Genomic DNA, 12,071 nt, shown 5'->3' with positions numbered 1-12,071 from the left:
TATAGTTTGCATTTTCTAGAATTTTTTATAAAGGGAATCATGTGCTCTTTTTCTTGTCTGGCTTCATTCCTTCAGCCTAATTATTTTGAGATTTATCCATATTTTTGTTTATTATTCTTTTTTGATGATTAGTATTCTGTTGTATGGATACACCGAAATGTATTTATTCATTTGCCTATGTATGGATGGTCATTTGCAGTTTCTGGCTATTACAGATAAAGCTGCCAATAAAGTTCTATTGAAGAAACCATAGTTTCAAAAGCTAAGCGTATACCTACTATATGACCAAGCCTTCATTCAAAAGAAAGGAGTATAATTATATACACAAAGATTTATACAAAAATGTTCATGACAGAATTATTCATAGTAGCTCAGAACTGAAAAGTACCCAAATGTCCATCAACAGGTGAATGGATAATCAAACTATGGTCTCTCCATACAATGAATTATTGTTCAGTAATAGAAAGGAACTAACTAGTGATGTATGCAACAACACGGATGACTCTCAGAATCGTTATGCTTAGTGAAAGAACTCAAACACAAAAGACTACATACTGTATGATTTCATTTACTTGCAATTCTGGAAAAGGCAAACTACTCCATAATGATAGAGAGCAGATCAGTGATTACCTGAGGCTGGGTGTAGCAGAAGTATGTACTGCAAAGGGCAAGAAGAAACTTTTGGGAATGATGAAACTGTTCTGTACCTCACATGGGACCATGGTTTCACAGGTGTGTACCTCCATCAAAACTCACCAAATTATATACCTTAAATGGGTGTATCTCATTGTCTTTATGCCTCAGTAATCTTGATTTTTAAATGCCTGTCAGATACAACCAAAAAAATATAACAGGTAGCTTTAGTTGTTAGTTTCCTGTAAGGAAGGTGCTTATCAACTAGCCTGGACTACTGAATGTAAGAATTTACTTAATTAAAGAGAAACATGACCATGTGAACCTGATTTAAACACTGAGATGGCTTTCATAGGAGACAAAAAGATGAATGAGATGCAGTTGCAGCTTTTGAAGATTGTAAGGTTTACTAAGATGGGGAAGGGGTATCAGGAATATGAAGAGCATCCAGACACATTGAAAGAAAGCATAGTGAAGCAGTGAAAAGCATCCCCTCCCCCAGAGGAGTGCCCTCTGGGCCTTCCAACCAGAACTGTTTACGTGAAGATACTTGCTGTTCATAAATACACTTGATTGTCAAGGATTAAGACCTATGTAATATTTTTTACTTTTCTAATTGAAAAAAAAATTGCTAAAACAACTTCTTTTTCATCCAGGGTTCTGTGAGAAAATTAATCCCTATACATGTGATTAGAGTGACTGTTTTCTTAATTATCCCAAGGATGACATAGCTAGTACCATTCTAGACACATAGGAGAGAAGTTAATTCATTTTATACAGTGGATACCTTTGGATATTAGGGCTTAATTCTCTCACAGAACCCACTGAGAAAAGCTAGTAGTCTGCATCCATACTGCCTAGGTTACAAATCCATCTTCTACTCCTTAAAAGCTGTGTAGCTGGAAAGTTACTTAACCGCTCAGTACCCCAGTATAAAAAGGAGAGAGTAGTAGATAGAGTTATTGAGAATAGTAAACTGAGTGGGTGTATGTGAAGTGCTTAGCATCATGTATAAATAAAGCACTTCAGTACACAGTAAGTGACATATAAACGTTGGTACCAGCGTCGTCATCATCTTCATTATTATTCACAGAAGGCTGAGTCCTCCCATGACAGGTATCATGAGTGTTCAGATCTGACTCTTTGCGGGTGTTGAGAGACATCCTGAAAAGCTTCTGAAAGAGATTGATACTGGAGCTAGTTCTTGCTTGGGTACAGTTTCCATGGTCAGAAATAGAGAATTTCAGGCAGAAGAAAAAACTTTAGCAAAGATAAGGAAAACTCAGAGTGTATCAGGAGGTAAAAGAAGCTTGATTTAGCTGAAGCATAGGCAACATGTCGGGGGTTAATAACGCTCCTCAGGAAAGTGGGAGACAAAGCATCAGTGGCTTTGAATGCCAAGATACGAAATGTGGGCGGAATTACACTGGTAGGGAGAGGCCTGTATGAATGTGGGTCGGTTGAGTGACATTCTGTTATTTACCCAGGCACCATTACTTGTGCAGGCGGTGTCCCAGGCACTGAGACTGTGAGGACGAGTGAGACAGCTTTGGTTTTAAGTGCATTGTCTGGAGCTGGACCTACCTGAGGTCTAGGCTAAGCCCATTGCTTCCCTTTAAAACAATCAAACAAACAAACAAACATCTTTGTTTTTCCAGCAAAGTCTAACTTACAAAACTAGAGATGATTTCGTCCTGAGTAGAGCATATAATCTTAACATCAAGGGTATTTTAACTGCAGAAGGAAAAGTCGTTTAGGAATTGCCGTTTAGAAAGCAAGAAGCTCCTGAATCCAAAGTAGGGCACGTGTGTTTCTGTGTGCAGTGGTGGGTGTTTAGGGTTGACAGTTGATGCCAGCGCAATCTCAGTGGGCACAAAGGATCCTCGCGGAGAAGGTTCGTTCATTGATCACAATTTTGTAAGTAGGTGGGAGGGAACTACAGTCCTGTCTGGATTCCCCTCTGCAAGAAAAAAGATTGCTTTTTCCTCAAAGACAGTAGGTGGGGTGGGAGTTGGAAGGTGGAGTGGAGTTTATGTCTGAAGACCTCAATATTCATAAATCTTAGGATCCCAAGTTACTTGCTGAGAAAGGTAAAAGGGTGGTTATGTAGCGTTGCCTTGAGGAAAATGGAGATGCTTTGGAACAGTGGCTCAGGTAATTCAAAGTAGAGTCAATAAGAGATAAAGGAAACATTTTGGAGCAGGGGTGAGGGCATGACATGATTTTATATTGAAATTGCATAGTCCTCTTGCCTCCTTAATTTCTCAAGCCATGCTTGGTGTTATCTCCACCTTTTGTCATGACTCCCAAGATGGCAAAATAGGATCCCCAGTCGGATTAGATAAACAAAGGCAAATGCTTAATTCTCACCTCAGGAAAATGTTGTGGAAGGTGAGCAGCAGAGTAAATGGGTCCCCTCTCCCCATTTGAGTTATACAGTAAAGCAGTGGTTCACAAACTTAAGAAATGTACTGACCCTTTAAGAACAGTTAGGAGATGACTTAATGTTTATTAGTGTAATGTTGCGGAATTAGGTACAACTGTAAAAGAAGTATAAACTCCTTGTGCTTAGTAGCACTTACACAACTACAAAACAAGAACACTTTTGTATGTTATTTACAGAAATCTACAAAGCTAATGAAATTCAAATCGGTGTTAATTTCCTGTGACACCTGCATTTCTGCATAAATGTGACTGCTGGACACCTGACCGTGGTGCTCACTGCTGTCACCTAGGCTCAAGCCTGTGCTGCCCCCTGCCACGGTGCCTCGCTTCTCCCACGGTGCCTCGCTTCTCCCACGGTGCCTCGCTTCTCCCACCCGCTTCTCTGTTAAGACCACTGCAGGCTGCTATCACTTTGCCTTCTCTAGGCCTGAATATGTCATCACCACAAGGTCCAGCTGTCTTTACTTTGCATTCTTATATGGCAACACTTGATTCTTTTTTCAAGGTTAACAAAATGAAAACACGAAATTTTAAAATTTTCCACAAAGAACTCATCCAAGAAGCCATCCTTGGATTCCTGAAAGTATGTCCTCGGGTTTGTTCTACCCAGTTCTCAGAGCCCATGGCTGACTACTTGGCTGTGATTAGTCACCTGGGGTGGTTTTTCTATTTCATTATTCCAGTTAAGTGAAAAAGTATCAGCAGGGTTCTCTGCGTGTATAAAAATTTCAGATTTAATCTAATACATGAAATCTCAAGTAGTAGAAAGACACCAGAAGGTGTTAAGTGCCAAACCAAAAAATGATGAACTTTATCTGCACCCAGCTGCAGCCTCAGAGGGTGGGGTTGGAAAACAGAATGCGTGTGGTGTGGTGGTTAGTGTGGTGGTCTGCACTTATGTCTGTGTGTATATGTCTTGCCGGAGAAACCGCAAGCCTAGCAGACAAGCAGCCATGGGGGAGACAGACAAAGGAGATCATTCCAGAAACGAGCCCCGACAGACTCCACCGTTTGGGGAGTGCCAGTTGTGCCTGTCCTAGGAATTTTATATGCATTTTTTCCTGATTTTTATAATCACAGAAAACAGCTACTGCTGTTGTTATCGTTAATGCAGTGCTGTAGATGAGGCAGCCATGACACAAAGATGTTGCCACTTTTCCAAGACCTCATAGCTCTCACAACCGAATTATGTTTAACCCTGAAGTTGTATTCCTTCCACAAAACCATCCTGGCTCTAACCTTCATAAAATCCATCTGTGATCTTACATCCCCCTGAAATTAAATTACCAATTTTTCTTAAATACATGCCTCTGAAAATCACATGTCAATTTAGTAAACAGGAAAAAAAAAAACCCACAGGCTTTTGCTTTTGGTGAAAAGAATGTTGGAGTGAGAAAACCAGGATTAAGGATATGTGTTCACCAGCAGAGCGACTTGAAAACGCATCATTTCGTAGCTGAGCTGCACTTTCTTTTTTAACAAAACAAATATCGATACGTGTTTCCCTCAGAGCTGCTGAGGGTCAGAAAGATCCTCAAGATCCTGCTAAATTTACTTGTGATCTAAAAACCATTATCACAGACGGTGAACATTTGTTATTTTCTCATTGAGGGTTTCCTACATACAGTTCTTTCTTATTATCTTATTATTTTTTTCCTCAACAAAATAGGAAATACTGGCTTTCCCTCTTGTAAATTAAGCATTCTCAACAGGAATGAAAATTGGCTCTTGGGGTATAGGCAAAGAAATCTTTTTAATGTATAATGTACAGATATACATAGAGTACATAAATACATACAGTAAATCTGTGATACTAAAATTTCATGGAAAGTGATTTAAAAAATTATATTAAAAAGGGTCAGGAGCTATGATGTAAAAAAGGTCGAGAAACACTATGGTAGTCAGTTTCCTTGTTACAGGCATCAGACTGGTCGTAACTGGATGATGTGCCTTCCAGTCTTCGCTAGGACTCCATCCTCTTAACGTGTCACTCTTCCCATCTATGCTAAACCCTCAAAGCTGTAGTCATTTCATTCTCCCTTATAGTCCATAACTCAGAATTCAAGGAAGTCTGCTTTGAAGAAATATAATCTAAGGAAGGCTCTTGGTTGTAAATCTTCCAGCCAGTTGTCTGTGTTTATACATTTATAAGTAACTCTCAGGCTTAGAAGTAGAGAAAGGATTTGGATGACTTTCTCAAAGCTGATAAAGTATATCCTCTCGTCTCTTGATTATCCGTACTAAAGATCTGGGGTTGGGGGGAGAAGACAAAGGACACCAGTAACTGAGATGCTGTCAGAATGCTGCGATTGAGTGGTGCCATTGTCACGTGAGGACCCGCCTGAGGAAGAGCTAGGAAACATGTCCTCTGCCTCACCCACTGGTTGCCCCGCCCCAAAGGAAGTTCTCTCCCCTCAGTGTAAGCAGAGGTTAATCAGCAAAGTGTTAATGGTCCAAATTCAGTCCTGAAAAACCTTGCCAGGGTTGCCGTTCACATCTTCAGAGAGGATAAGGCAAACACAGGAGGGAAGTGCCTCTATGCCGGTCATGGCTGCATTCTAGGATGAAAGATTATGATAAGCACAGATTACAAACGAAACTATCAGGCTGTTTGGCCCTGTGGTAGTGTTCAGTTATGCTATAATACTTAGTTGCTCAAATCATTGATATTCTTTCAAAATCTTATCTTAGAAGTGTTAGAAAAATGTATCCCTCCTCATGAAACAGTCGTTTCCATAATCTCTTTATATCTGCAGTACTATTCAATATCCATGTATTTAAACAGTGGTAAAAATGAAGGACTTTTAAGATATGCTGTCTGATTTCACAAATAGCACTCTGTACTTGTCCTTGTTTACAAAAAATATTTTAAATTATCAATATTATCAAACTGGGCTTAATAATTATGAAATTATTGGAATTTACCATGCCATTTAGTAATTGTCTAAAGATGTATTTTATAGTGGCATTTGTAATGCTAAAAAGGAGAAAATTAAGGATCAAATATGTATTTTACTGAAAATATGACACCCTTAGGAAAAAAATTTAGGTGTAACCTGGACTGAAATTTTTCTCCCTAAATGCGTCCAATCTGACTGACTATGACTCCATAAATGTTGTAATACTGTGTGAAGGAAGCCCCAAAGTGCCGGCATCTTCTTCAGTGAATGTTCACCTGAGGACCTGTTCCAAAGCACCCAGAGGTGGAAGGCAAAAAGAAAAGGGCATCTTCCTCAATCCCGAGATCCAGAATGCTGCAGGAGAAGTACAAACAGTACTTAGTATTTAGCAGTCTCTTTGCATTCTGTTACTAATTATTTTATTTATTACTTTTATTTTATTCATTATTTTTGAATATTTTTACGTTGGCGGAACATTGCCCAGTTGGTAACATCCTCAGGTTTTTCCTTATTGAAGCACAGCACCATCACAATGATAGTCTTTCTTGTCAGCAGTTTTGCAAACGTATATTGACTCTGCCAGGTTTTTGTGTAGTTCCCTTGAGCCATGTTTGTTTCTGTTCTGATTCCCTGAGGCCTCTCTTGGATTGTTCCTAGTCTCCAAGCCATACAGTTTTTCTCATGCTTATTAAATATCTATGCTTGGGGTAGTGGGAAAATTGACTTGATTTATGGTACTCTCTTTCATACTAAAACAGCTCTTTTGAGTGTAGACACAAACACTGTGGAAGCATATTTATCAGAGCCAAAGTGAATTTAATCACCTATCATTTGACGTTAAACGCCACTCGTGACAATAGAGCCAAGTGCCACTGAAGATGATGTAGCACATAAGGAACGAGGGCAGACCTACCGGAAAGCAGTTCACATGATAACTGTGGGCTTCTCCTACCAGGAGAGAAGGCAGGTCTCCTTCCTCCCTCCAGCCCTAATTCAATCCAAGAGACATTATGTGGGGCTGAGCAAGGCAGCTGCCCCGTGGGAGTGGGGGCAGCAGTCCAGTGCCACGCTTCAGAGCCAGTGGATGAGCAGATATCTGCCTTGGGTTTGGCCACAGCAGTGACAGTAATGGGGTGGACGGGGTATCCATGAGTAGGGTGGCAGAGACCATGGGACAAGATTCTCACTATAGGAGGAGGAGTTTACAAATATAGAAAAGAAAGAAACTGAGAATGACCCTGTGGGGTTGGACTGGAATTGGAGGCATTGGGGTGAACTCATGGTTTTCAATATACATAAATACAGATGTACATACTTAAATATAGGTCTGTATTTACATCTGTTAATAGTGAGAGACGTAAATATGTTTGTGTTTACACACACAGAGACATAAACTCACACATATTTCCTACCTCTGACTACAGAAAAGGCCTGGGAACAGTGACACCCAAATAGCATTGAGCACACCTAGCTTGGTTTCTCAACAGAGCAGGAAAAGTAAACGGTGAGCCTGGAACATCTTATGCCAAAAAGTAAGAAAGTGCTCAAAGTGCTCAGAACAATAAGACGCTGAAGCCAGCTCAAAGGGATTCCCACTGGCCAAACCTGGAATTATTTGAATTATTTTTGAGCATCAAAATAAATAGTGATAGGAACATGTTATAACCCATTGAAAGAAGTAGGAGTCGTGAGTCCATGCTGATATAAATAGATAACATAAACTGAATAAAGAGAATTTTTTCTTACAGTAGGATGTGCCACTAATAAATGTAGAAGGAATGATAGAATTTTCAAAATCATCATTTGGAGTCATTCTAGTAATAAATAACTCAGCCCCATGAAATAATTAATTACAAAGAGAAAAATTAACTTTGCAGTGAAGAAACCTGGCCAATACCATTTTAATAAATTAAAATAAACGTCATCAGCTATGAGACAAATTGAATTTGTGCACCACCTGATGGGATGCAAAGAACACACTACATTGCTTCTGTGGTATTCCTGCCAAAAATATTCCTGCCACGACTGGTATGTAATCATGAAGACACATCAAACGAACTCAAACTGAGAGTAATTCTACCGAGTAACTAGCCTGTAATCTTCCAGAGTCAAGGAAAGAAATATCAAGAAAGACTGAGGAACTAACTGTTCAAGATGGAAGAAAACTAAAGAGACTTGAAAACTCGTTGCCATATGTGATTCTGGTTTGGGTCCTTCTGCTATAAAGGATGTTGTCGGGACAACTGGTAGAACTTGAATGGAGTCTGTGGATTAGGTGGCAATGATATATCAGTGTTAATTTCATGATATTGATGGTCATTTTGCGGTTATGTTGGAGAATAGCCTTGTTTGTAGGAATTATAAACCAGAGCACTTAGGGTAAAGAGGTATCGTGTCAGAGCCTTCTCGCAGATGGTTCGGGGGGAAAAGGCTTTTTGAATTTGAAATTATTTCAGAATTTTTAAAATAGCAAAATAAATGTTCTTTTAGGCATGTTCACCACTAGAGAAATTATTATTCCCTTTCAAAACTACAAAGGCAAGACTTTTCATATAAATCTACAGCCAGAAAATGTTTCCTTATTGAGATCTTTTATATTTATTAGAAACAAAAATAATAAGACTACAGAGGATCCTTAAAAGAGAATTGTATTACTTTTTAATATACTACACACACACACACATACACATGGCCAATAAAGAATTTTTAAATGGATGGTGTAGCTCTGTATCTACTTAGGTTTCTAAACTTGTGGCCAAAAAATTGGGTACAATTTTATAAACAACATTCTGAAAAGGAGAATGTTGGGGTTTATTGTTCTTTTTGCAAAGCAATTAAAAATGTAGGCTCTGGAACCAAGCTGCCTGTTTGGAATCCTGGCCACCACTTATGAGATATGTGATCTCTGACAAAATATTTGATTTTCCTGTGCCTCAGTTTTCTCATCTGTAAATTAGGATAACAACACTGAACTCACAGGTCTGTCAACAGAATAAATGAGATACCATACCACTTCTTCAAACCATGAAGAGCACTTAGACGGTGTTGTGCACTACACTTTGTTTAGAGCACTAAACAAAGTTGGCTGCTGTTGTTATTATTTCAGGAAAAGTTAAATTGCTTTCATAAAAGCACTCTAGTATGATTACGTTGCCTTCCTTCTCCCTCACCAGGAGTAGAATTACCTGAAGGCAATGAAAGTAATGGTCTCTGCTCTTAAACCTGTCCCAAGATCAAACTAAAGCGTGGAAATGGAGCATGTTTTAGAAGACAGCAGGCATTGCAATGCCATAGAAAAAAGATGTGGGCTTTGGAGAACTAAGATGTTGGTTGAATTCCAGATCTGCTGCTTACAAGCTCTGTAACTTTGGTCTTGGTCTGTAAAATGTCTAGAATGTACAAATAATCATAGTGATCACAAAGGGCTATTAGGGGTTAAATGAGATAAACTGGCAAAACTTTCGGCAGACCGACCCAAAGAATGTCCGCAGAAAATGATGGGGTTTTTTCTTACTCCTTTAAAGGTGTAGGAACAGTTAATTTAGAAGAATGGAGGCCTTAGGATCAGAAATAGTAGCAGAGCATTTGAGGGCATTTTTTGAGAAGTGTGTTAAAGTCGTCGCAGTTTGTTCCTGCAGGGGTTTAGACTACCAACGATGGACTTAAATTGCCTCAGAAGGAATTTCAGTTGACAAGCATGTCATGTGTTGTGTAATCCCATTCTTGAGAGATGCTGGAGAAGGATAGATAACTATCTTTCTAGAACAGCACAGATTTAGTGCACACCAGCCTTGGAACCAGGGACAAAGGAAAGAATCTTCATCCAGTCCCCATCTCTGTTATATGTTGAAGAGAATATTGATTTTTCTGGCTGTAAAAATGTAAGCCTTTCTTTATCCCACAAAAGGATCATGTCACATGCACATTCAAAGTGTATGCGTGTATTTTCTTTTAAAGAGAGAATGTGCTTCCTTTAAAGAACACATAGCTGTTCATCTAAAAATTAGTGACTCTTGGTCACTGACCTAGGACTTCTTTAGAACTCTGAGTATTATCAAAAGAAGAGCTCTGAGTATTATCTTCTGCTTTCATTCATTCACTTAGTCATGCAACAAGTATTTGTTGAGAACTCCCTAATATTCCAGGCACTCTGTTAGATGTTGATTATTTAAAAAGTGAACAAAGCAAAAGCAGATCTCTCATGGAGGGAGGATTCAGTCTCCTGCGCTTACAACCTCTAATGGGTTTTATGGGACCTCTTTGCAAAGGAGCATACTTCAAACCATGAAAATCAGATTCTTTTGGCTACAGCTGTAGACAGATAGATGTTTGGTGTGTATGAAAGCAGGCATTTCCACTTTGCCTGGAGTTGCCTTACCTGCACATTTCCTTCAGGCAGCGTCCCTGTGCCTAGTGGGCAGCCAGTGACCTGGGGGAACGGTGCCCGTTGATAGCTCACGTGAAATTAAACTTGGCTGCTTGCTGGTGGAACCTGTTATGAACTAGAAGCTCTCAGTGTCTGCCTTTAATACAGGGGAGGAGATTTTCTTCCTTAGCACAATCATGGCGATGTTAACTCTCTCGGCCGACTAGTGGCACAAAGGAAAACTGCCGCCCGGGTCTGCATTGGCGAAGGCAGAAAGCTGCAGTTACGGTCATTCCCTGTGACCGAGAGAACCGGCTGTGGCTGGGAGAGCCGGCAACGGCAAAAAGCACACCACGAAAGCAGTGTGGTGGTGACATGCTTCTGTTTTTATCCAGATATGCTAGTAACATGTTTATTCAGTGTGGTGCCTCTGCTGAGATAAGACCCTCTTCCTTCGGGTGCTTTAGACCACCGTTTGTTTAGCTGGAGAACTTAATGAGTAATGGATGTGCTTGGCTGGCTGATAGAAAGTATTTCCACAGCCTGTGGCTGTGTTTGTAGAGAGCCGGAGAGAGACCACAGGCAGCAATTTGTCTTCTTAGGTATCAGCAAAGTCTTGTCTTTTAACAACCAGAGGATTTATTTTTAACTGCTTGAGTCAGTGTTTGTCAGATGACGCGGACCATCAAACTGCAGATTGAAGTCCCCAGTGCGGGGGAAGCTGGGCTGGCTGGGAAAAGGGGTGGGATTTCAGCATCATCGTGCTTCCGTGCCTCTGCCTCCCAACGTGGGAGAGAGTTTCGGGCTTCCAGCAGCAGGAGTCGATTCGCAGGTCCAGCTGGCAACTAAAGGGTAACGGCTCCTTCAGTTGCTTGAAGACATACTTGCCCAGTGATCGGGGTATTGTGAGGAGCCACCCAGGACCCCGGGACCAGAGGATTCCGAGCGCTGGCCTCTGCTGTTTGGCAGACTGAGTTTTTCTCTTGCTTGATGCTGCCTGTCTCCAGAAGCCTCTCACCATGATCGATAGCTCCAAGAAGCAGCAACAGGGCTTCCCGGAGATTTTAGCTGCTGGCGATTTCGAGCCACTAAAAGAAAAGGAATGCCTTGAAGGGAGCAACCAGAAAAGTCTCAAGGAAGGTCAGTCTGTCTGTGGACAGGGGCAGAACTGCCAAATTCATACTCTCATCAACCAGGCTGAGCGTGTGTGTCTGCTTCCCATGCCGTGTGTCTGCTCTCTCTCCACTCACGTACCTTACACACTCTAAGTTCTTTGAAATGAAAGCTTAATGCTGTTCTTGGTAGCCCTTTCTGAAGATTCATTCACTGATAGGACTCCAGGGAGGTGGCAGTAACTGATAGAGTAAGGGGACTTAACGAAGCCAGTCCTCATTTCGGTGAAATCCTGCCAGGTTCGTTTTGTCGATTTTCTCATGTCCTCTAATTTTTTTGCTTCCCCCCACCTCACTTTAGGAGAGGCCATTTCCTTTTCAGTGTTATGCAGAACGCTGCTTCTTTTACATTGACGAACACGTAGTTCCAGGGAAATGATTTCTTTTTCCAATTAACATGTTTATGGTTTTTATTGTTTAAAAGCAGGAAGGTAGCTAGCTCTTTCTTAATTGTATCTTTAAATGATTGGTTTAATTGGTTATAATGCACATTGCACCATCATTTTGTTTTGTTTTTTAGGCACATTGCGTAGTTTTGTGGTTTTTTAACAAAGC

The 12,071-nt window shown here is 40.5% G+C and overlaps 1 protein-coding gene across 14 annotated transcripts in view; it reads left to right on the top strand.

Moving 5' to 3' along the window:
* Positions 1 to 12,071, top strand: part of MRTFB (myocardin related transcription factor B) — a 200,553-nt gene that overhangs the window by 113,575 nt on the left and 74,907 nt on the right. Inside the window, exon 1 of one of the 14 annotated variants that reach the window (XM_022552258.3) lies at positions 6,571 to 11,484. The exons of the other annotated variants lie outside the window; for them this stretch is intronic. Coding sequence (XP_022407966.1) covers positions 11,364 to 11,484 — 121 coding nt within the window. The 5' untranslated portion in view covers positions 6,571 to 11,363. Of the gene's footprint in view, positions 1 to 6,570; positions 11,485 to 12,071 lie in introns of those variants that run through there. 14 annotated transcript variants of the gene reach the window in all.

Source organism: Delphinapterus leucas, chromosome 15 (assembly GCF_059928025.1).
Source record: "Delphinapterus leucas isolate spDelLeu-1000000601 "Yukka" chromosome 15, BTC_Dleu_Yukka2, whole genome shotgun sequence".
NCBI lineage: Eukaryota > Metazoa > Chordata > Mammalia > Artiodactyla > Monodontidae > Delphinapterus > Delphinapterus leucas.
Note: the sequence above shows the minus strand (reverse complement) of the source record. Positions and strands in the feature narration are given on the sequence as shown.